The 25,319-nt window shown below is 44.2% G+C and overlaps 1 protein-coding gene across 3 annotated transcripts in view; it reads right to left on the bottom strand.

Annotated features, from left to right (window-relative positions):
• Positions 1-25,319, bottom strand: part of Zfyve26 (zinc finger FYVE-type containing 26) — a 64,536-nt gene that overhangs the window by 36,452 nt on the left and 2,765 nt on the right. For 2 of the 3 annotated variants that reach the window (XM_027418377.2, XM_027418378.2), the window contains exons 4-21: positions 21,709-21,798; positions 20,056-20,551; positions 19,450-19,580; positions 18,711-18,875; positions 18,487-18,575; positions 17,458-17,621; positions 16,670-16,873; positions 14,562-15,173; positions 14,291-14,377; positions 12,821-12,889; positions 12,286-12,437; positions 9,197-9,398; positions 7,724-7,987; positions 6,295-6,414; positions 6,034-6,198; positions 5,005-5,223; positions 3,757-3,859; positions 1,327-2,096 (exon numbers count right to left, since the gene is read on the bottom strand). In XM_027418377.2, coding sequence (XP_027274178.1) covers positions 1,327-2,096; positions 3,757-3,859; positions 5,005-5,223; positions 6,034-6,198; positions 6,295-6,414; positions 7,724-7,987; positions 9,197-9,398; positions 12,286-12,437; positions 12,821-12,889; positions 14,291-14,377; positions 14,562-15,173; positions 16,670-16,873; positions 17,458-17,621; positions 18,487-18,575; positions 18,711-18,875; positions 19,450-19,580; positions 20,056-20,551; positions 21,709-21,798 — 4,102 coding nt within the window. The remainder of the gene's footprint in view (positions 1-1,326; positions 2,097-3,756; positions 3,860-5,004; positions 5,224-6,033; positions 6,199-6,294; positions 6,415-7,723; positions 7,988-9,196; positions 9,399-12,285; positions 12,438-12,820; positions 12,890-14,290; positions 14,378-14,561; positions 15,174-16,669; positions 16,874-17,457; positions 17,622-18,486; positions 18,576-18,710; positions 18,876-19,449; positions 19,581-20,055; positions 20,552-21,708; positions 21,799-25,319) is intronic. The other variant, XM_027418379.2, reaches the window with a different exon arrangement.

Here is a 25,319-nt window from a genome sequence, read left to right as displayed (position 1 = left end):
CTATAAATCTGATCTTGGAGATACAAAAAGATAGAACCCAGGCATTTAATATCATACAGTTCTTTTACTGGATTTCCTAACCTTCTTGAGGGTGTTCTCCTTTCAAAGGACAACTCTGCCTGTATTACAAAGCTACCCTGTATAGCACATCTGGCCTTTGCTCTCCACAGTGGAACAGTATGGCTCATTGACTTTCTGTTTTGATTATACATGAAAATCTCTTCTATTTACCTCTCTCTCTCTCTCTCTCTCTCTCTCTCTCTCTCTCTCTCTCTCTGTGTGTGTGTGTGTGTGTGTGTAAGTCAGATGCTGATGTTAGGTGTCATCTATTGATCTCCACCTAAGTTTTTAAAAATCCAATTTATTATTGTGTGTGTGTTTGTGTGCATGTGTGTATGATGTGTATATGTTAGTAGTTGCACACATGCCATGGTGGAGGTCAGCCATGGGAGTTGGGTCTCTCCTACTTTTATGTGAGTTCTGGGTCTCAAACTCAGGTCACCAAGTTTGTGTGGCAAGCACTTTCAGCAGCTGAACCATCTCACTAGCCTCAGACCTTTCTTTTTGTGACAGTGTCTTTCACTAACTTAGAACATGCTGTTTGGCTTGACTTGCTGGTCAGCTAGCCCCCAGGATCCAATTGTGTCTATCTTCCAAGTGCTGGGGTTACAAATATGTGCAGGACCACACCTGCCTCTTTCATGGGTGCTGGGATCCAACCTCAAGTCCTCATGCTTGAACAGCAAGCACTTTGCCCACCCTGCCATTTCCCTAGCCCCTTGTTTTGTTGTGAGACAGGCTAGCCTCAAACTTCCTATCCTCCTGCCTAAACTTCTTAAGTGCTGGGCCCCCAGGCCCAGCTCACAGTTGTATTGGCATGTGAATGTTCCAATCCCTTATGTGTGGGCCTTGGCTGCCCTTAGGCCGAACTGGCAGAATGGCGTAGGTGCAACAGAGACCATATGGCCTATAGAGTACTCTGCAGAAGAAGACTGCTAAGTTCTTTCACAGTTACCATTTAATTGAACTCCATCCTGAACCTCTGGAGTCAGGGCCCTGAATGTCATCTATACATTTGACAATGATTCTGATACGCAGGACTGGAAAGATTGAAATTGGCTCTAGACACCCATTCTAAAGTGACACAGGCTTTGGTTCTAGGCTCCACTCTACTCACCATTTTTGGTAAACTTTCCAACCACTCTGAGCCTTAGTCTATCTAGTCCCAGGACAGTGAGGTTGTGGTGACACAGTAACTCTCCCTAGAGTTCCTGTGAAGACTAAATGTGATCACAGAGAGGGATGGAGACGGAGCACTCTGCTTACCACACGCTGTAGCGCAGCTCAGAACTGCATCCCTTATAGTGCTCAGGTCGTCCATGTCTCGCCCATACACTTCAATGAGCTGAAGGGCCCGTGGCCAATCTCTGGTCACCAAGGCTTCCTCAAAGGCCTCAGTTAGTATATCCAAAGCCACAGGAGAATGCAGGCCCAGAAGCACAGTAGAGAGACTGGGATGACCACAGAGACTGGCTGCTGGACTCTGTCCTGGCTCGGAGGCTTGGTGTAGAGGCTCCCAGGCAGCCAGGAGGGCAGCCTCTAGCATAGGAAACTGTTCCAGGAGGTGCTCGCACTCCTGGGCTACTTTCTCTGCAGTCAGAGGTGCCTCTCTGCGACCACGAAATTCCTTCCAAGACAGGCTGGGCTTGCTGACCTTTGTCGCTCGGGCAGCCCGCAGGCAGGCCACTGTGGCCAGTATCTTTGAGCGAGACTTAAGGAAGGCCAAAGCAGAGGAGGTGAAGGCTGGGAGTGATGAGTCCTTTGGGGATGGGAGTGATGAGTCCTTTGGGGAAGAATGAGACTTTTTCTCTGCTGAGGGATTCTCACTCGCTCTAGGGGAGCCCAGCATTGAGGGGGGCAGGCTATCCAGAAGGTGAGAGGCGTGCTCCTGAGCCAGCATGCCCAGGTGTGTCAGAAGCAATGAGGCCTGCTGGCTTTGCCGAGAAGGGCAAAGAGTAAGGGGCTCACAGCAGCAGCTGACAATGACCAGTGGGACACTTAGGTTGAGCCCTTCTTGGGCAAGAAGGGTTGCCAACCTAGAGGAAAAGAAGCAGAAGGCATGTGAGGCCTGAACACATAGGCACCATTACCCAATCTTACAAATTCATTCATTCATTCATTTATTCAATACCAGGTTTTGCTGTGTAGTCCTGGCTGGCCTCAAACTTATTGCCTTTACCTACCAAGTGCTGGGCTTACAGGCAGGTGTAATCATTCTCTCTTAAGAGTAATATAAAAGGCAGTTCACCAGACACACCACTCAGCTCTGTTTCACTTTATAGGCTGAGAAATCTGTCCACAGCCCTCTATAGGGAGGTGATTTTTCTATTAAGTATTATATAACTTAAGTCATCCCATCTCAGTGGCCCATGGAGTCTTCTGGTCCATTGCACACATACCACTTTTCACATGTACAACCAAGAGTCAGGAGAAATTCCCCTGCATGGATTGCTAGGTTGGAAGGCCTATCAATTTGTTTAATTTTTTTTCTTGAGATAGGATTTCTCTGTGTAGGCCTGGCTATCCAAGAATTCACTCTGTAGACCAGGCTGGCCTCAAACTCAGAGATCCACCTGCCTCTGCCTCCTGAGTGCTGAGTTTAAAGATGTGCATCACTACTGCCTGGCTGTCCCCTTTATTTTCATATCGTGTGTGTGTGTGTGTGTGTGTGTGTGTGTGTGTGTGTGTGTGTGTGTGTGTGTTATAATATTTCCTATATATATTATATAACACACACACATTAAAAACTAGGATCTATATATGAAGAGATTATGTTGTATTTGCCTTTGTCTGTGTTGCCTCATTTAATATATAATTTGAGAGTCATCCATTTTTCAACAAATTTCATTTTTCTTTATAGAGAATTAGCTTCCACTGTGCACACATAGCACATTTTCATTCACCTCTTGGCGAACACTTCAACTGACTTCATTTCCCTGTTATTGTGAATAGGTCAGCAACAAACATGGCAATGTAAGTTTCTCTGTGGTAGGATAGAGTGTTATATGCACAGGGGTGGTGCATTGATCATATGGTAGTCCTATTTTTAGCTCTTGGAGAAACCTCCACACTGATTTCCAATTTATTTTCCCACCAGGACTGAATATAGGTTCCTTGTCTTCCCATATCCTCACCAGAATTTGTTGTCATGCTTTTCTGATAGTAGACTAGGGTGAGATGGACTCTCCAGGTAGTTCTAATCACTGTTTCCCTGATGGTTAAGGATGTTGACTACTTTTACAAACATTTGTGATCAATTTGTATTCTTAATAGATACTGATAAAATGTTTTGCCACAGGAATTATAGGAAGTTTTACACCTTCGCAGCAATGCCTGAGAATGGTTATTTTTCTATAGCCTACATGACCACTGAATCTGAATCTCTGGCTTTTTCCTCATATGTGAGTGAAGATTCACCATTAGTCTCCTACTTATAACACACACTAGCAGCGGCAAGAGAGACAAAAAGAAAAAGCACATTGACTTTTTTGTTTTGTTTTTTTGAGACAGGGTTTCCCTGTGTAGCTTTGGAGCTTGTCCCAGAACTATCTCTTGTAGACCAGGCTGGTCTCGAACTCACAGAAATCCACCTGCCTCTGCTGGGATTAAAGGCGTGCACTGCCGCTACCACCACCTGGTGCACGTTGACTTGTAACATGCTATAAAAGAGTAAAATCTCCTGCAAGTGATGCCCACCTGTCTGGAGGAACCTGTCTCTCAAGTAGGAGATGTGACACCAGCTGGGAAGAGCTCTGCTGCAGGAGAACAAAGGGATTTCCAACCTTGACTTCCACGTTATCTGAGAAAATAAAGAAATGCTCTCTGTTTGTCCTGCTGGGTGCAACCGTTCAGGGCTCTGTTTTAGAAAACCGGCTAGTCATATTGTGAATAACAATGACAGCATGAAGAACCTTTCTGTTGATTTATCGTAGGTAAAGGTAGTCTCAACGTGATCCTGGATACAAGTTCATTTATATCTTACAGTGTCAAAGACTTCCAGCCCAGACAAACTGTGGCTGGTCTAACTACAGACAGCACACAATGCTCACTTCAACATGACTGAAGTTGAAGCTGACAGCATGAGCATCCTGCCTCTGAAATACTTGAGAATAAATGTGTTTTGGCTCCTGGGAGACTTGTGTGCACAGAATAGAGCATCATGGGGATAGGATCTAAGTCCAAACACTGATGTTTCACTTACATCTTCTACACAGAACCCAAAGGTAAGATGATACAGTATTTTCATGCATCTCTGTGTTAACTATGACCTGTCAAACCATTTATGGCATCAGTTTTGAATTTGGAAAATTTAAGATTTCAGATTTTTATCCCTTCACCTGGAACTTGCTATGAACTCAAAGAATCTGGGCCTCAAGTCAAAGCTTGATTTTTCTACTGGACTCTCAAATCTACGATGGACCCCAGGTCTGACAGAATTTTTGTTCTGTTTTCTTATAGGGTATTATATAACCCAGGCTGGCCTGGAACTCCTGATCCTTCTGCCTCTGCCCTCTGAGTGTTGGAATTCTAGGCATGTATTACCACACCTGGCTTCAGAGATATTTTTGAGACACCAATTCCATGAGATGTTATTAAGGACTTCCATGTGCTGTGTAATTTTACTTAGCACAAAGATGCAAAAAATAGATGAATAAGAGAATTCTGCAAATCTTGTGCCCTTAGATATAGTGTACCTAGAAAGAGCCTCTTTTTTTTTTTTTTTTTTTTTTTTTTGTTTGTTTTGAGACAGGGTTTCTCTGTATTGTTTTGGAGCACACTCTGTAGACCAGGCTGGCCTCGAACTCACAGAGACCCACCTGCTTCTGCCTCCTGAGTTCTGGGATTAAAGGCATGCACCACCACCACCTGGCTAGAAAGCGCCTCTTAAGGAAGCATGTCTTCTATTCCTTTCCCTAAAGACTCCAAATTGTTCTCACTACTTACCAGGATCAGAGCTCAAACTCCGAAGAAGAACCGCTGCCAGGGTGCTGCAGTAGCAGAAGAAGGTTCCCACATAGTCAGTCTGTCTGTTGCCTACCGGCACCTGTTTCCCCAGGGTCTTCTGGAGGATCTGGCTTTGAATGTGCACAGGGTGGGCCTCTGCCTCGGGGGCCTTCTGGGCTGTTTGCTCCACTAGGGAAGTGAGTGGAGTACTCTTGGGCTCTGAGAGGAATAGGGCGGGAGAACAGACATGGCTTTAGTCTCTGCTTCTAGCTTTGGGTCAATTTCTGAAAATAAATGCTTATTTTATTTTTGTATATGTGCGTGTGTATGTGGATCTGGGGTGCTTCAGATGCCAGAGGAAGATGTAGAACCCACTATAACTAGATTTATAGGTGCCTGTGAACTGCTCATTGTGGGTGCTGGGAGCTAAATTTGGGTCTTCTGGAAGAGCAGCAAAGTAGTCGTAACCACTGAACCATCTCTCTGGCCCTTCAGCTTTGGGTTAACTTTTGACCCAATGTGGAAGCTGAGCTTCCTACAGAGTGCACTGGGTGTCTACAGGACATAGGTGACTATGTGATCACTACACTTAGAAGGTAGACAAAAAAAAAACAACCAACCAACCAACCAACCAACCAACCAACAATCCCAATTCAGCCATGTGGGCAAGTGATCTCAGCCAGGAAGAGCTTGGAGTCCTAAGAAATCAGAGTAAATAGCTGTTTTACCCTGTTGTCTCTGGAGTGAAGCAGCTTTATGAAGAGCACATGATGATTTTGGGGAGGACTGACCAATACCAACTAACTACCAGCTAGGTATATGTCTCACCAAGAATGCAAACATGTACCTGCTAGTGAGTGTGGTTAAGTATCCTTTCAACTGAGAGCTGCAGAAGAGGGAAGAGCCTTGCTCAGATAGAAAAGGCTGATGGAGCTCTAGAGTGTAGAGGATGCGTTCATATATCCTCAGCTGTCTCATCTCCCTGGCTCAGTTCTCTGTTTATCTGTTCCCCTGCAGGCAGACCGGTACCTGGTAGTGCTAGTGCTTCTCGTAGTGACTGGTGAGCCTGATCCAGTTGCTGGGAAAGGCTGGTGTGGCTGGCAACATAGTCCTCGGTGAGGCTGGGCCAGCACGTCTGAAGCAACTCTGAGATGCTGCACCTCGGAGCACCTCCTCCCCTTTCTTCTAGAGTGTCTATGGGAAACATGCAAGAAAGGAAGGGGAAAACAATGTCTGCTGACCCACTGTTCCAAGTCCAGGAAGAGGAGGTGGCGGGGCAAAGCATCTCACCTGCTTTTGTTTGTCCCAGCGAGGTAAGCGGATAATTGAGAATCTTATTAATTTGCTGAAGGACAACAGGAAAACCTCGAATGCCATCGGGATTGAGGACAACCTGGTCTAGCCGTCGGCCTGAAACAGATGAAGGAAGAGGGATGCAGGGAGAAATGGATTCTCAGAGGCGGATGCTCAGTTCCTTGTGTAATTTTATCTTTTCTAATAGTAAGTGTGAGGTACATACTGTGACATTTTGGGTGACAACAAGCAGCATGCCCGAGACTCCGCCTGCCTCAGCCATCAGTGGCAGATTCAGAATCTGGCATTTCTGTGGGATTTGTTGACCAAAGCCAAAGGAACGCTTCTTGTGGATCTGCCTTCCTACTCTCTTTTGCTAAGGACCTGAGCTGGAATCAGGAATTTTCTAACTACCGCAGGCTATCTTCATACTTTCCATACCGATTCCTCTCAATGTTCCTCATGTGATTCCCCTGACCATAAAGTTATTTCACTGCTACTTCATAACTATAATTTTGCTACTGTTACAAATTGTAATGTAAATATCTGAGTTTTCTGATGGTCTTAAGCTACCTCTGTGAAAGGGTCATGTGATCCCAAAGGGGTTGTGACCCACAGGTTGAGAACCACTGCTCTAAGAATTCCATGTCCATGCCCCAGGACATTTCCCTTTACCTTGCTTTAGAGTCATGGCAGTCCCAGGCTAGGGTCAACACTTCTACCCAGGAGGGACTGCGGTCTAAGGGCACTCCTTCACTTGTTCCTTCACATATGCCAACAGATTGAACCCAGGGTTCAAACATGATGCACCCCACCCACACATCTGTATCATCCTTTAAAGTATGTTTCTTTCCTTTTTTTTTTTTTAAAGTATCAAGCTGGGCATTGGTGGCGCACGCCTTTAATCCCTTGGGAGGCAGAGGCAGGTGGATCTCTGTGAGTTCAAGGCCAGCCTGGTCTACAGAGCAAGTTTCAGGACTCCAAAACAATACAGAGAAACCCTGTCTCAAAAACCAAAAAAAAAAAAAAAAAAAATCACTAAGTGGCTTTCTTTGTGGCATCTTCATACTGTATTCCATTATACTTCTCTCCTACTCATCCTCTTACTACTGTTATGAGTCCCTTCTTCCCTACAAGCCTAGTTGCCCTTTGACTTTCCTGTTGAATGTATGTTCCTTCCTTCAATTTTCTGATAAATTAGAAAAGAATTTCCTCTAATGAATGAAGATTGCTGTCTATGAATACGACACACCCGACAGTCTGTATGCCATTAGGATGAGGGTATTAACTAATGTTTAATACTTCCTCCTTTTACTCTCTCCACAATTTAAAGTTTGCTGAGCTCATTGATACAGCTGATAATGAATGGATGGATGAATGAATGAATGAATGAATAGCAATGGAGAGATGAATGGCATCCACTTACCTCGGCTCTCAAGGCTGCTGCTCAGTCGCCGCTCGGCTGTTTCTAAGAGTTGTTTGCAGGTCTTCCAGAGCTGGCACTGGCAGCATGCTAGGTCAAATGCAGCCATGGCTGGGGGACTGAGGTCTTCCAGAACGTCTCTAAAGGGAGTGGTGGGCTCCGTCAGAGTAGCATTTAGCCAAAAATCTTCCTGGAGCGTGGGGATGGGGTCTTCAGAGGGGCTAAGGAGCTTGTCAGTCACATCAGAGATGGAGTAAAACACCATTCCTGGACATGCAGCAGTGGAGCGAAAACCAAGGGTTAGGGTGAATCTAGCAACCACTGTAGACGTAGTTTGTCTGAGCTTCTTCTGCACAGGTTCTGTACACACTGACACTTTCATTAGGGCCACTCTTACAGAGTCAAAACAAAGCTATGAAAGGAAGGCCCCAATAAACCCAGAAGGTATTGCTGAAGGAGGGCATCTTCCCAGTAGGATCTAAAGCAGGCTGAGAAAGACACGGATCAGGGTGGGCCAAGTGGAAACACTCTCTAAACACATTGCTAAAAAAGCAAAGTAGACAACACTACTGCTGTAAGAGCCCCTTTCTATCAAAACCATTGAAAATATGTGCCTAAATACGTCTTAAACAGGGTGCTGGGCACATGCCAGTGCCAGCTCAGTGGGTAATAACACCTGCTGAACAAGTGTGAGGACTTGGGTACATATTTTAAGTGGGACTGAAAGGTTTCTGGAAGCGATTGTACAGGACAACACGTGATGGTAACCTGATAACGGAGTCTGGGGAGCAATAAGAGAGGTAAAAATGTGAGACAAGCTTCCGCTTAAGAAAGAAGGGAAGAGGCCGGGCGTTGGTAGCACACGCCTTTAATCCCAGCACTCAGGAGGCAGAGGCAGGCGGATCTCTGTGAGTTCGAGGCCAGCCTGGTCTCCAGAGTGAGTGCCAGGATAGGCTCCAAAACTGCACAGAGAAACCCTGTCTTGAAAAATCACCCCCCCCCAAAAAAAAAAAAAAGAAAAAAGAAAAAGAAAGAAGGGAAGGCAGCTGCTGGAGTGTGCTGCCACAGCCGGGGACCGATGAGATGTAGCCCCCAGGCCACACACATTAACAATCGATTTTTCACTTCAGAAACAGTCAAGTAATACCCTTTATTGCTGAATAACTGCATGAAAAAGGAACAACTAACAGTCCTCTAAATGCCTAAGGGAGTGATCCCCAAATGCACCAGGATGACAGTCTTGTTCTTTAGCTTAAGTTGTGGAGGATAAGGAGGAATGGCTTGAGTGGCAGGCATATGACCACCTAGTCAGGCAGGCTGCATGCAGCTAGGAAACTGCTTGGAATGTGGCAGGATTGCTGGTTTTGGGACGGGTGTCCTGCTTTCCATTTCTGGCAATTTCTCATGAAAATTTAGGTGGTATCTTCCCTTATGCCACCACCCCGGCTACCTTTGATGTCAGTGAAGAAGACTAACCTGCTGCTGCAGCGCTGCCAATGGCTTGTAGAGTTGAGCGCCCACTGCCAGTGCGCCGAACGGTGTTGTTACCCCCATCTGAATTCTGGTTTTCAATCTTATGCTCTACATGGGCCAGCTCCTGGATCACTTCTTGGTAACGCTCTACAAACATCAGCTCCCCAGCATTGGGTGAGGACTTTAGGTTGAACATGAATACCACCTGTCATGAGAAGGGGGGACATGTCAGTGGTGGGCCCACATAGTCTGGGAATATTTAGAGAAAGGATTTGGGGCCAATTCATTAGACTATGGCCTCAAGATGGCTATTTTAGAGCATCAGGGTCATTGGATTTTTTTTTTTTTCTTTTTGAGACAGAGTGTTTCTGTGCAGCACTGGCTGTCCTGAAACTCACTCTATAGACAAGGGCAGCACTGATCCACCTGTCTCTGCCTCCCAAGTGCTGGGATTAAAGGCCTGTGCCGCTACACCTAGCTAGCACAGAATGTTAAAAAGAGACCAAATACAAAACAGTTCATAAAAGTCTATAAACAAATCGCCAAGGGTCAGAAGAAAATAAGCAAATGTCATCAGTGACTTTAGAGGAAACACCTATGGGAAACAAGAAAATATTTTTCCTGACCAGGAACTTAAGTAATGATACTATTTTAGTTGCTGTGATAAAACACCATGACCAAAGCAATTTGGGGAGGAAAGGGTTTATTTGGTTTCCACTTCCACATTGTAGTCCATCATTGAAGGAAGTCAGGACAGGAAGTAAAACATGGAAGGAACCTGGGTGCAGGAGCTGATGCAGAGGCCTTGGTGGGGGGTGGGGGGGCAGTGCTGCTTGTTGGCTTGCTCAGCCTGCTCTCTTATAGAATACAGGGATACTAGGTCCACTATGGGCTGGACCTTCCCCCATCAATCACTAATTTAAAAGCTCTACAGGCTTGCCTACAGCTCAATCCTATGGAGGTATTTTCTCAGTTGTGGCTCTGATGATTCTAACTTGTGTCCAGTTGACATAAGCTAACACAGATACTATCTGATACACTAACCAAGTGTAAGAATTAATCCTCAAGTGGTAAATGTACTGCCATAAGGGCTGTGAATAGTTTGGCAACCTTTCAAACATTAACAATGCATTTTTAAAAAACATTTTTATAATTATATTTATTTAGAGAGAATGAGTGTGGTACATGATACCATAGTACACATGTGAAAGTCAGAGAGAAACTTGCAGGAGTTAATTCTCTCCTCTAACCATGTGGGTCCTGGGGGTCAAATTCAGGTTTTCAGGCTGAGTGACAAGTGCCTTTACGTACTGACACATTTCATTTGCCCTAAAATGTGTTTTGAGTCAGTAATTTAGGTGAGACCCCTTCCCTTTCCTTCCCTTCCCTTCGTCCCACCCCATCCCCTTTTTTGAGGCAGGCTCTTAATCTATAACCCAGGTTGAACTCAAATTCACAGCAGTCCTCCTGCTCCAGTGATGGGCTTACCATGTGATCCACCATGCCCAGCTATGTGAACTTTTCGTAAAGAAATAAAACCAAAGGCTTTACATAAAAGGGCAATCATGTTTCCACAGCAATATTATAAGGCTAAATACAATCTGTGTGTCGGACAGAAAGAAAATGACTTAAATGCAACATGATTAGATGATTATCATTTGAAAAATATTGGTCAAAAATACATCTTTAACATTGGTTGTTCCTTCTTTCCTTCCTTCCTTCCTTGCTTTCATTTTAGTTTTTCAAGACAGGGTTTCTTTATGTAGCTCTGCTGTCTTGGAATTCACTCTGTAGACCAGGCTGGCCTCTAACTCAGAGATCCGCTTGCCTCTGCCTCCCAAGTGCTGGGATTAAAGGCTGTGCCACCACGGACTGGTTTACATTGGCTGTTTCTATATGATAGTGTTAATAGTGCTAAAACTAACTTTATTTTCTTGTTTATACTGTTTGTAATACATGCAACTTATTTTGTAACTAGGTTAAAAAATAAAGCACATGTGTGCCCCCCTCCCCCATCATGGCTTGAGGAAAGGAAGAGAAATGTGTGGTATTTAGGAGAGAAAATGCCATGCAAACTCCTAGACAAGTTGTTCAGGTTGAAGAAAGGCTGGGAAGTAACAACAACAACAGCAGCAGAACAATGAGATCCAGGACCCATTCTTGATCCAGGAGTGTAAATCATTGTAAAGCCCAGAAGGTGTGAGACATTTGGTTCAATCCTAGGCACCGCAAAAGAAAGGGTGTGGTGGAGGGATCCCCTATTTTGTCCAGAGGCTGCTAATCATCAAAGTAGGAACTCTAAAAGGAACAGGAAGAATTAAGGAAAGACCAGGTTAGCATGGAGATTTCCCCTACATTTACTTAACAACTGGAGTCATGCCATAGAAAATTCTAACCTAGATGCCCTGGGACCAGCATTACGTCTCAAAAAAATGCACAGAGCGTTTGAAGCACAGAAGAGTGAAACTTAATTCTATTGAGCTTAAACAACACAAAGGATTGCTGCATTTTTTCACGGCTCCTGTATAATCTTCTTAACCTTGCTATGAGGTGGGAGAAGCAGGAATTACACTGAGCTACAATGGAGGATCAAGGATCAGAGAGCTTGAGTTGTTCTGACTGCTGTTGCCATTCTGACTGCTATCCTAGTGCTGTCCACCCTACATCCCACGGCACAGCCCCTGTGGTGCACACTGAACTGAACGGTCATTCTGTTTATTACCAAAGCTATCTGCATTATGATTTTTAACTATAAAAACACAGATATGTACCTAAGGGTATAAAGAAAGAGACAAAAGTTTCACTGTTTGGAGGTGATGAGATTGTGGCTACTTTAGTTTGTGAAAACACTGCTTGTATTAAGAGCACAAATGACTCAGTGTCTCTAAACCTGCAGTGCCAAGCACTAGACCTGCACATGTGGAAGTTCCTTTCTGGTTTTTTGTTTTTTTTTTTTTCCTGCTCAATGTGACCCTCTGTGAGCACTCTCAAGTACTTTTGGTGTCGCATGTATTGAGCTCTCCCGGAGGCCCAATATGACAGCCAGTCAGGGGCTGACTTAGCTCGCTTTACCACGAGAAGTCTCTCCTCACCTGATGGGCTTCTGCAAAGTTCCCCCTGAGGATACAGGATGCCAGCAGTGACTCCGGTGGGGAGAACATCATGGGGATGATGGAACTCTGAGGTTGGGGCTGCAACCGGCTGTCGGGCTCTACCTGCCCAGACACAGCGCTCAGACTCCCTTCTGTAAGGTGTAAGAACATTGGACACAGGATAAAACAGAGTTGTCACCTCTCTCCACATTCCTATATTTTTCTCTAAAAGATCTGTAAATAGGTCTTGTTTTTTGCTTAAATGAAGGGTCAACATTTATTACCATCTTAGGATACAAGTACCAACTACCTTCCTTGAATAGTCACCTTTTTCTCTCTGCTGTTGGGTAACTTAACTGAGCCAGAAAGCCCTTTCCCTTTCTCTAGTGGACATCTATTTGCAGAATAAGCATCTCCATTATCTGCAGAATAAGCTTGAACAAAGGTTCAGTCCTGGTGTTCACACCACAGGGCATGGCAAGTCTGGACATGGGCAAAGCTGTCTAAAGTTATCAGCTGATTGGGACCCGGATACCTGAAGTACTTGTGCTCAGTTCACTGCTGGTACTCTCCAGGGAGGGGTTGGAGCCTCTTTCCCGGCCATCTGGAGGTGGAAGAGTGAAAATTGGCCATCAACTCCTTATAGTGTATAAATTGCAAAGTCAAATTATGAGCTGAGATCTGGATAGACTGAGAATAAAGGGTGACTCCAGCAAGGATGGATGGCCGGGATGATGTGGTCCCAGAGCTCTCTGGGTAGCAGTCTATACCAGGAGTTTTTCAACCATCTTAGAGTCCTAGGATCTAGTGACCATCATCTGCTGATTACGTACTAGCAAGAGCTTGGTAAGATAAAAGCACAACTATCATAACTAGGAAACAATGGGGCAAAGAGGAGTCATGACTTTTTTTTGACATAGAGGATGGGTCTCCAAACATGAAAAGGTAGGAAATGTAAGTGGTAAACCCGGCCTGCCAAAGTCTACCCTGTTCTAAGCCCAGGAGGAAAAGTGGCTTAGCATCAGCTTTCCTAAGTGCTGAGACTGGCCAGTGGAGGCGGGCTGTTCCTTAGTGTGGTCTTGTGGAGGTTGTCACCCACCAAGGGAGTCCCCTTGGCCCACTACTGAGGCAGCCCTGTGGAAACAAGAGGCAGCTGTAGGGAAAAGGAAATGCAATGCATGTTCTGTGCTCGATGAAGCAGGTGGATGCAAACTGAGCAACTTCAGAGCCGTAGGAAATCACCAACATTGCCGTGCAGTTTTCCTAGGTTTCTCTGATGGCATCCTTTACCCTACCCCAGCATGTTACTGTGTGTGTGTGTGTGTGTGTGTGTGTGTGTGTGTGTGTGTGTGTGTGTGGTGTCACTGTGTATATGTGAAAGGATATGTGTTGCGTGGAGAATTTCTGGAAGGCTCTGTAAAAAACTGTTATGAGGGACTGATCCAGACCCCAGGAACGTGGGTTTCAGTGAGGTGACCTTGGAAATCTACAGGACCTCCTGTAGATAAGTTCAGTACTTATCCCTAGCATAGGTGTGGACTTTGGGAGCCCAATCCACATACAGGGATACTCCGTGAGCCAAGACACATGGAGGTGGGCCTAGGCCCTATCCCAAAGGATATGATAGACACTGATGACACCCTATGGAAGGCCTCACCATCCAGGGGGAGCAGAAAGGATATGTGATAGGTAGGGTTTTAGTTGGGAGGGGTGGTAAAGGAGGAGGGGAGGGAGTGGGAACTGGGATTGACAGGTAAAACAATCTTGTAACTAATTCAAATAATAATTAAAAAAAAAAAAAACTGTTACAACTTGACTGGGGAAGAGGTGGGACTAGGAGGATCTTCCAAGCTATTGTTAGTACTTAGTGAGCAGATGGTGGTTATTTTGTTATTTTGACCATGTGCTCTGCTTAAGACAACATTGGACAAGCATCAGTATGCCTCTTTGTTAGGCAGATGAGAAGGAGGCTTGAGAAGAGGAGAAAAGAGAGGTTTTGGATCACCTGTCCTGGTCTTTCTAGTCCGACGACCTCGACGGAGACTAGAGTGCCTTCTGGCAATGGGCCGGTATCTTCGGGAAGGTTGCTCTTCTGAAATTGCAAACACAGACACAGTGACGAGTTTTGATTTGACCTCTTGTGGAAACAGGCAGGGGCAATCTTCACTAAGCTCTGAGATGCCATATTCCCTAGATTAGGGTGTGGCTCCCACATACCTGCCCCTTGCCCACATTGCCGGGACTTTTCTCCTTCTAGTTCTGTCTCTTCCACTCACCTGAGCCCTGGTTGCTTGTTACCACTTTGTATCGCCACTGGGCCTCAGAGAGAACCTTGGAGAACCGGTGCAGGCGGCTCTGCAGTCCATCTCTGCCGGCTGAACAGCTCTGGCCTTCCAGGGGTTTTGCCTCCTCGGGAGTGCTGTGGCTGATGATCTCATCGAGCTGCTCCTGAATAAGGCTGAGAAATGCTCCTATTGCAAACTCATCAGCCAGGAATCCACTCAGGCCACTAGTAAAGTGCTTTAGGTCCAAGAAGCTGTGCTTGTGAGGCCCTGGCGAGCTGTCTTTTGGCTCTGCCTTCGGACAGCTTGGCGTTGTGTGAAGAGCAAGGCTCCTGGGTCCCAGGGAACCCCGCTCTGACTTCCTCTCGGGTGGGGCTATGTGCTGAGGACTCTCTGATGGAGACCTCAAACCCGAGGAGCCTTTCCCCTCAATGTCTTCATCCTCAGCATAGTCCTCTGGCAGGTGAGGCTCTGGGTGAAGATCGGCAGAGGTGATGAGGAGCAAAGAGAAGATGTTTTCCAAAATTTCCAGGCACAGAGACTCAGGGATACTGTGTAAATACTGTCGGCATCGGGCCAGGTATGTTGGGAAGAGATGTGAAGCACCTACAGAGGATGAATAAGAGGCCGGAGGAAGAGAAGAGAGAGAGAGAAACATTAAAAAGCACAGCCCACTGCACATTCCCTACATTTCTGCTCTTAAACTATGACAAATACTTCATATTTCAGTTGTAGGAATTAAGGTACTATATGTTCCTTACCCCTCAATTCTATTTTAACCTCCTGTTACTATAACAACAATCTCAGGCTGCCTAGGTCACTTAAACGTTTGATAGTCAACAAGGGTGTGGTAGCACAATTCTCATCCCAGTATTCAGGAGGCTGAGGCAGGAAGACTGTCACAAATTCAAGGCCAGCCTAAGCTACAGAATAAAACTCTGCCATAAAAAAGAAGGGGCTAGAGAGAAGGCTCAGTGATTAAGAGCACTGTCTGTGCCTGCAGAGGACCTGGGTTTGATTCCCAGCACCTACATGATGGCGCACAACCTCTGTAACTCCAGGTCTAAGGAGTTCTGATGTCTTCTGGCCTCTCTGTGGGAAGCAAGCATGTGCAGGGTGTATAGACATACATGCAGGCAAAATACCACATGTATTTAAAAAAAAATCTAAAAAATAAATTTAAAGGAAGAGAAGGAGGAGGAAGAAGTAGAGCTAAGCATGGCATTTCAGGCATGTAATCCCAGTGTTGGGGAAGCTTAAGAGTTTGAGGCCAAACCAGGCTACATCAATTTTCACTTGGACTACACAGTATGAAGGAAGGAAGGGAAAAGGAAAAAAAAATCCTAAGTATGTTCCATTTGGAGTACTGTTTCTTAAAACTAAGCTTCAATTTATATTCCACATACATAAATGCACACACATATAATAAAGACATAAACTGCACATGTAAGTTTAAACCAGAGTTGATGTGAAATGTTATTCTACTATTTCAAAAGATCTATTTATTTATATATTTTATGTATATGGGTTATTTTATCTGCACGCACACCTGAACATTAGAAGAGGCATCAGATTCCATGGTTACAAATGATTATAAACTACCATGTGGTTCCTATACACTGCTGAGTGTTGACCTCTGGAAGAGCAGCTAATGCTCCCCCTGCCATTTTTCAGCACAGGGTTTCTCTGTGTAGCTCTGGCTGTCCTGGAACTCAGTGTGTAGACCAGCCTGGCCTCGAACTCAGAGATCAACGTGCCTTTGCCTCCTGAGTGCTGGGATCAAAGGCGTGTGTCACCATTGCTGGGCTGCAGACAGTGCTCTTAACCACAGAGCCATCACTTCCAGCCCCTGAAATGCTATTCTTCCTATGGTGTCTAGCTACAAACAGGAAAACATTTGGCAAATACTATACTAGATGATCAGATTAAGAACCATAAAGATGTAAGCAGGTTCCTTTGATGCAGTGGCTGATAAATGGATAAAATTAAGCCTGAGTGCTTTCAAATCAAGGGCACTCCATCCTGGAAGGAAATGGTAACCACACAAAGCAGTCCCTGGGGAAGGTGTCTGCATATGGGGAAGGGACAGGGAAGCTCTGTACCTGTGGAGGGGAGGGAATCATTGCCTGGCTCCACCAAGGCCAGGTCCTCGGAGGAGGCGATGTCTTTGCAGTCCTGGCACTGAGAGTGCTGATGTAAGTTCACACAGAGGGCATAGACAGCATACTTCATGGCACAGAAGCCCTGGTAGAGGGTCAGGCTCTGACACTGGCTCAGGTGCTCAGGGACTGAGGCATCATGGGTATCTGAAGTGGAGAAACAGGCAGAACTTCAGAGTTAACCTTTTCAGGCATGAGTAGCATTCATGGCTGCAGCAGAGGATTGACTTGTAGTTCTTACCCTCCTGCGTGTCTGACCTGCCACTTCTGAAGGCCTTTACCCTAGTCAATAACAGCTTTGTCCTCTCTGCTTTTCTTTTCTCCACCAGTCGTGGCCTCCATTGCCCGGGCTCTAACTTAAACTCCACATGGTTTGTACCCCAGTCATGGTCTGATCACTGCCCCTTTTAGGTTTAAGTCCCAAGCTCCAAGTACATCTCAGTGGGTTCAGAGGCCAAATGTCAAATACATCCTTGGAAGCCTTTTACATTTCTAGGTATGAATCAGAATGCTAGTACTTTTAGGAAATTTGCCAAAGAAGTTGCCCATCTTTCTGGAGGCAGGGTGGGGAAGAAAAGGGGGTAAAAAAAGGAACGTGGAAACACCAGTTTGTGGTAGGTGTTTTTAAAAAGCAAATCAAAACAACATCTCCCTACTGGAAACATCTGCTGTCACCTGAGAAAGTTCCCTGACCTGTATGATACAATGTAACTACACTAGGGCCAACTCACCATGCTCTCGATGGAGGTCCTTAGCCGGCACCTTCTGTAAGAGCTTGAGGACTTCTTCCTCCCTGAGGGCTGGAAGGTTTGTAAGGTGATGGAGAGAGTAGAGGACTGAGTGGCTGTCTCCACCGTGTAAGTGACATAAGAGCTCTCTCTTTGGTATGAGGCTGCTGAAAGGGAAAGTTGGAAGGATGGACAGGGAGGCAGTTTATATCATTGCCCTGCAGAGAGACAGCAATGTTTCCTCTTGTTCTTCTTCTCTGGCCTGAAATATTTCGGGTTTCACTTTCTCAAACTATATTTTTCTAGGTCTAGAATAAAAGGTAACATTTATCCACCTTGAAGGAATTATATCCATCAAGTTAGTTGCTTGTCTAGAAAAGACCGAGGAAGGACCTTTCTGATCAGTGGAGTCTAAGAAGGGCTGAAGATTGAGGTTCCTAAGTTCTGTACTCTCTGTAGCTTCAAATAAGCTTCTTCGGCTTATTCAAAGAGTCCTTTCCTACTCACCCCTCCAACTACTTTCTGAAGAACTGGTGAAGTGAACAAAGAACAAAATGGAAACTCAGATCTAGGCTTAGGCAGGTCTTACTAGCTAACTTGGCTGGCCTGGAACTTGCTACATAGACTGGGCTGGCTGTGAATTCACAGAGATCTGCCTGGCTCTGCCTCTCAGGGGCTGAGATGAAAAGTGTGAGCCACCATGCATGGCCCTTGGTGTCCCACATTTAAAGCAAAAATCATGTCTATTATCTACTCTGCCGGAATGCTGTAAGGGGCTTAGAACAATGCCTGGCCTACATGCCTAGGGATCGTGAGCTGTTGTTCTTTCAGACTCCAAATTATCCTTTGGCTGTGACATGATGGTCACAAATGGAAGCTAATCATTACTTTTGTTTCTCCCAACCCCTGTTTTAACAGATGGACCAATTATTTGTGTCTGGCCAACATTATCGAAATTTTCTTCTGAAACGGACTAGGATTGAGAGTGCCCTAGGTATGGTAGGAAGGAGGAATGACTTGACAGGGACATACCTGTTCTGCTGTACACACCACTCCAAGACTTCTAAGTGAGCCCACAATCCTTTGCAGGCGTCCCTGAGAAGCTCATCATGACCTTGGTCCTATGTCGATAAAGAAGAAACAAATGTTGACTCAGGGATCAAACACCGTGGCTGACTGTGAGACCCTGAACTCTTCTAGGCCTGAAGCCCCAGGGCATTCACCTCTGGAGCACTCTGAGGTGCTGAATGAGTTACCTGAGTCCTGTAGAGGGTTTGGAGCAATTGTTTAGCAGATTCAAGGCTCTGGCAGTGTGTCCATCCCAGGAGCACGAGCAGGTGACTGAGAGGCCTGAATTCCCTCTCAAGCAGGCATCCAAGGCTTGGGAAGTCTTCTTCTTTCAACAGGGTTAGCGCTGTTACCTATAAGCCAAAGGTCACCTGGTTACCTGAACTGCAAAGAATGAGTTCCAGGTTCATTAGAGTAGTCGGTTATATAAAAATAAATGTTCACAAAAGCACAATATTGTAAGCATTTTGAAGAGAGGGCTGACTTCTGTTATAACCCCATTGCTTAGCATAGCACATAGCCTTAAGCAGGGATTCACAAATATCTTTTGAAGTAAATGAGTTTCAGTTGCAGTTTGGAAGGCAAGAGTTAGAGTAATTAAAACTCTCTGCCAGATAGGCCTTGTCTTGCTGCCTACATTCTTTGCTTGTGGCTTTTGCTTTCTACACTTTCCAGAAGCTGATACATAGCCAACATCTTACTTCCTACCAAAGATTCAATAGAAAGTGACTACAGATCAATTATGAATGGGACTGGTTCTCAGAGGCCCCTCTCCTAGGGACTTCAGGATGACAATTAGAAAATGACTTGTCACTGGTTAGATTGTAAGAGCTGGATATATGAGTGGGAGAGAAACAAAGAAAACCAAAATAGCCTAGGGAGAGTTCTGGGCTCTTCTATGACAGACAATAATTAAGCTTGACTTACCAGGATCTGCTCCAGGAAGTGTTTGCTGTTGCTCAGACAGTAGAAAAAGGCCATTTTCCAAGCGTGGGCTGGGTTGGGAGTGGAGAACAGGGCCAGCATTGCCCTCTCAGGATCCAGATGATCTGGGGAGGCTGAACATCACACCAGGAGGGTTACTAGGAAATGAAGAGCTCCTTTTTCTCATGCTTCAGTCCACACTGAAGACCAACTGATCTGAGACTAGGCACGAATATTTATTTACTTAAAATTTATTATTATTATTTTTATATTGTGTGTGTGTGCATGTGCATATTATGGAGGTTAGAGAAAATGTCTTTCTATTTGAAGAGTGGACTCTTGTAAAAGTTAAACTCAATCATTTACGCTTTATCTTAAAGATGAGTTATTCCTCTCAGCTTCTGCAAAGCTCTTTGCTGCTTCTGTTATTTTCTTAAGCTCTGATTTAAACAAACAAACAAACAAACAAACAAACAACAATAAAACATGCTATGTGGTTTTGCTTAGCCTCTCTTGTCTTGGACAACAAGCAAGTACAATATCAGTCCAGAACTTCAGAGGGCACATTGGAATTACCAAAGTACAGGAGAAACAGTAAAAGAAACATACCTTTTCCTGCCACCTTCTCTGCATAGGTTTGGCCATAGAGGGACAGTAGGCTCCGTCCAGCCTTATGCAATAGGCAACCAAGTAGCTGCTCTTCCTGCAAGGGACTGCCCTCAGTCCTGCAGGTCTCTATTAGTTCCTCACATAGGACATGCCATTCACTCTCTGGTGGCTCTGCAGTACAGCATAGAGCCTGAAGGGCTCCACAGACAGCGTTGGCCACCCCAGGGGCTTGAGAGGCAGGGTCCCGAAGGGTCTGCAATGCCTTTTGAATGAGGTCCAGCAGTGTCTTCTGTAGAGGACTGTGACAGAAGCTGGTGCTGTGGTGATCCTCAAGCAGGAGCTCCAACAGGGCCTGGGCTAGCAAGGGGGCTTGCTTCAGAAGATTCCAGAGCATGGAGATAGCTTCAGAGCTGAGCTGAGGGGTCCCGCTCTCCCACTTTGGGCTTCTGTCAGGTATGTTGCCTACTGGGCTTTGTGCTAAGGTTTCAAACAGCTCCTAGGTGGAGAATGAAGACAGAGATTGCCGTGGCCACCAAGATGGCTATATGACTTGTGTGTCTTGATGACTCAACAGCGGTAGGAACATTTGTATAGCTGGCCACTGTTCAAGGCTCTTTACGGAAGAACCAAATCAACCATTATGATAATCCCCACAGGAAGATAACTGTAGTTATTCCCATTTTACTGATGAGACTGAGGTTAAAAGTGATTAGTCCCATCCCACTCTCCTCATATTGGTGATCTTAATTAAGACTATACATTTACAGACCAGGTGGGTAAGGCCTTATGCACACCTAAAAGCAATTCAATTTATTTTTTGAAAGAACACTACACATCAGCTTTTAGCTATTCATCCGAATTCTGTCCATGTTTTGAGGCATAGTCTAGTTTTTATCTTCCCATAAAACCCTTCTGCTACGGTTTGAACGTGTACCTTAAAAGTTCACCTGTTAGAAGCCGGGTATACAGCACATACCTGGAATCCCAGCACTTGGAAGGCTGAGACTTTGTGGTCAGCCTAGGATATATAAGACACTGTCTCAAACAAACAACAACGAAGTAGTTTGTTTGTTGGAAACTTAATCCCCAATTTCACATGTTAATATCTGGAGACTGAGCCTTTGGGAGAGAGTTTAGATCAGATGGGTGGTAGGAATAGAGACAGGTTTTCACTATGTAGCTGAGGCTGGCCTTAAATTCTTGATTACTGGCCTATACAATCATGCTTGCCTAGACAAAGAGAACATTTAGTTGGAATCTACCCCTAAAAGGTTGTAATAATTAGCTATAAAATATTATTGTGTCTGTTATAGAAGACAAGTCCATCATATATTAGTTCCTTTCCTCCCTCAATTTTTCTATTATCTACTGGTCAAAAATTCAAAAATCTTAAATTAAACCCAAGTAATGAATTCCTTCTAGGTGTAATACAAAGAACAATTGACTGCCTGCTACAATCAGTATGGCTGGGCAATCTGCTTCCAGAATTCCAAAATCCGGTAAGTTACACTCACTCTAAACTTCCCTTGGAGGGGACTATTTATTGCTTTCTCTGAAAACAAAGGATAGCCAACAGCTTAGAGACCTGTCTCCCCCACAGTCTTGAAAGTTGAACTTGTTGAGTGGCTGCAGATGGTCCTCAGTCTCTCTTACCTTGAGGATGTTCTCTGGAATGTCACCTTGGAGGTCTTCTGACAAAAAAAGGAACTCAAGTTTTCTCCGGAAAACAGCAGAAAGTAATTTCTAGAGGAATAATAAGCAATTTTAGAGGTCAGGCATATGCTTTGCTTAACAAATACAAATTCTCTTTAGTTATTCTTATTTCACTTCTATTTCTCTAAGATGAAGTACTTTTACCATTACCCCCTATACATTTTTTAAAAAGATTTATTTTTATATATATGGGTGAATTATGCACGTCTGTGCACCATGTGCAATTCTGGTGCCTGAAGAGGCCAGAAGAGGACATCAGATCCCTTGACAATGGCATTACAGATGGTTGTGAACTGCAGCGTGGGTGCTGGCAATGGATCCTGGGTCCTCTGGAAGAGCAGCCAGTGCTCTTCATCTCCAAGCCCCATTGGATATGTTTTTAGATGTGTTCCTTTGGAAATAAAGTTTGCTAAACTTGAACATTCTTTAAATTAATATGCAGGGGCTTGGAAAGATGGCTCAGTTGGAAAAGTGGTTGCCCCACAAACATGAGTACCTGAGTTCAGCTCCCTAGCACCCTCCCCCCAAACAAAACAAACAAAAAAAGGGCTGGCTCTGGTGGTATATATCATTAATCCTAGCACCTGCCTTTAGTCCTAGCACTTGGGAGGCAGAGGCAGGCAGACCTCTGTGAGTTCGAGACCAGCTTGGTCTACATAATGAGTTCTAGGAAAGGAAAGGCAGAACAGAACAAAACAAAACAAAACAAAACAACAAAAACCTAAAACCTGGACTTGAGAAATGGCTCAGTTGTTAAGGTGTACAGACACACACACACAGGCAAAATACCTACATAGATAAAAACAAACATAACAAAAACACAATCAAAAACCAAACAACAACAATAATTATCTAGAGGTGAATTCATATAATCCCAGCACAAGAGGATCCTGGGAACTTTCTGGGAGCTATCATAGTCAAACTGATGAGTGTCAGGTTCATAGAGAGACTTTGTCCCCCCCCAAAAAAAGACAAAAACAAGGAGTTAGGAATGTTGATTTTCAACCCCATCTCACATATTAACACAAATATGTGTACATGTGTGGATGTACACACACACACACACAGACACACACACGTACGTACGTTAATGCCTTCACTGAATAACTTTGGACTCCAAGGTTTGCTCATTTCATGTGGCCTTTCTTTTTCTCCTTTGCTGTTTTAAGACACGTTCTTGCTATGTGTCCCAGGCTGATCTTGTATCAGGGTCCTCTTGGCCCTGTTTACATCCTTCTGGGATGAGGCTGACACCATGCCTGACTCTCTCTTTTTGAAAAATCACTCAGGTTTTTCATCAAGAATTTTTGTTGCTGTGTGTAAGCTTTAGAGGGCATGCCCTCATAATCCTCTTTTAATCCAACTGTGCTTTTGGTATTCACTATTCTTTGTATACCAGTTGTTGAAAAAAACAAAAGGGGAGGGGATCTAATGCTTATTTAGCATGCATGCCTGACACAGGATGCTGCATTTCATTTCCAAATCAAATAAACCTGTGGTATGAAGTTATGTGTTTTGTTTGTTTGTTTGAGACAGGGTTTCTGTGTGTACCAGTCCTGGCTGCCCTGGAACTATCTTTGTAGATGGATCAGGTTGGACTTGAACTCACAGAGATCCACCTCCTCTGCCTCTGCTGGGGTCAAAGGAGTGTGCCACCACTGCCTGGTTGAAGTTATGTGCTTTAAACGATCATCTTTACTGTACGTGAAATGGTTAAAGAGTATTTTCTAATCATTCTGAACATAAAAGTTTTTTTAAAAGTGACACATTTTCAACGTAGAAAAATTAAAATATACAAATATGTAGACTATAACATACCTATAACATATAAAACGTAAGTCTCCCAGAGAAGTATTGCTAATGACACTGAAAACTCCTTTAACATATAATTTTGAACAGTGGCACAGTGTATTGCATATAGTTATGTTTCCATTTATTAACCAGGCCTGTGTACTATGGACATGAGGGTTATTCCTACTCTTCTTCATTTAGTAGTAGCTTATCAGCAAACATCTCTGTAGCTAAACCTTTATACACATGATTACACATGTAGGCCTAAACCATGGCAAGATAAAGAGACAGAAGATAAAAGTGAATGAAGTAAAGAAAAGCAGCCTCACTGCTTCACCAAATAATTAAAAGGCAGCTCTTGGCAGGTAGTAGGAAAGTACAAAAGTAAGCAGCTCTGTGTTTTCAGAGCATGACTGGCTTTGTAGTACTCCCATGTGTACCCGAAGTCTTGGTCCTTATAAAACAGCTTAGAGTTCTCCAAACAACGAAACTATTCCTGTAACCGTTTAAAGAAGCGAGTCACCGGGGCTTTAAGCACTACATAATGTCTGATATTGGCCAAAACGAGAACAATTCCCCATCTTGCCTAAGGAGCCAGGGAAGTGAAATCCACCACCTGATGGTGTTGAGCAACCCTCCACAGCATGAGCAGCTGATGAGGTCACAAGTAAACAAGAAGACCTCTTCCCCCCAAGGGGAAAGGTCGGTTAGTTCAACAGACTTGATGTTTGAATTAGGGAGATCCTTACTCAGTAACAAAGTTCCTCTTTCCTCCTCCCTTCCAAGATGCTTGCAAATATTTCTTTCTTTTCTACTTTATCCCATTTTTGTTGCCTCTTTCTCTCTTTAGTATTGACTCATTTATCTTAGGTTCATTATTTTACAATTTTGCTTCTCTTGCTCTTTCTGCTAGTCTTTCTGTAATTTCTCTTTGCTAGACAACCAGCTAAAAGTCTGTCTAAAAGATACATTTAGGTTAGGCAGTGGTGGTGCACACCTTTGATCGCAGCACTAGGGAGGCAGAGGCAGGTGGATCTCTGTGAATTCAAGGCCAGCCTGGTCTACCGAGTGAGTTCCAGGACAGCCAGGACTACACAGAGAAATCCTGTCTTGAAAAGCAATAACAATAAAAGGATACATTTATTTAGATCAGGAATTTTTGGTTCAGTTATGGGAGGGACAAATTTACAAAAAAATGGAACTAAGTAAAAATTAATTCTGATGAGTGAAAGCAATAAAAACAAGGAAAAAAATGATGGACTTTTAAAAATTAAATTTCTTACTTTGAATTCCATGTAGGCTAAATGTAATCTTGAAGTAGAAAATGGACAGGGGTTGGGGTGGGTCAGATCTTGGTTTTGGTCTCTAGCATTGCTGGAGTCATTTCTCTTGAGTCAAATGATATATAATATATAATATATAATATATAATATATAATATATATTATATTAATTTATATATATATATAATTTTTTGAGACAGAGTCTCATTATGTCGCCCAGGCCAGCACTGAACTCCTGGATTCAAGTGATTTTCTTGTATCAGCTTCCTGAGCAGCTGGAATTACAGGTTTGTACCACTACATCCCACCTGTCTCCGCACAGTCACTGAACTCCACAAAGTTCTCTTCAAGAGCAAGACTTTTAGAGATATTTAACAAAATACTATCACTCTTAATGATATTATATGCTAACCTGCCAGGGTAAATTAATAAGTAAATCATTTCCACAGTCAACACTGAGAAAGACTACAACCAACCA

Source organism: Cricetulus griseus, chromosome 5 (genome assembly GCF_003668045.3).
Source record: "Cricetulus griseus strain 17A/GY chromosome 5, alternate assembly CriGri-PICRH-1.0, whole genome shotgun sequence".
In the NCBI taxonomy this organism is placed as follows: domain Eukaryota; kingdom Metazoa; phylum Chordata; class Mammalia; order Rodentia; family Cricetidae; genus Cricetulus; species Cricetulus griseus.
This window is presented reverse-complemented; position numbering and strand designations above follow the sequence as displayed.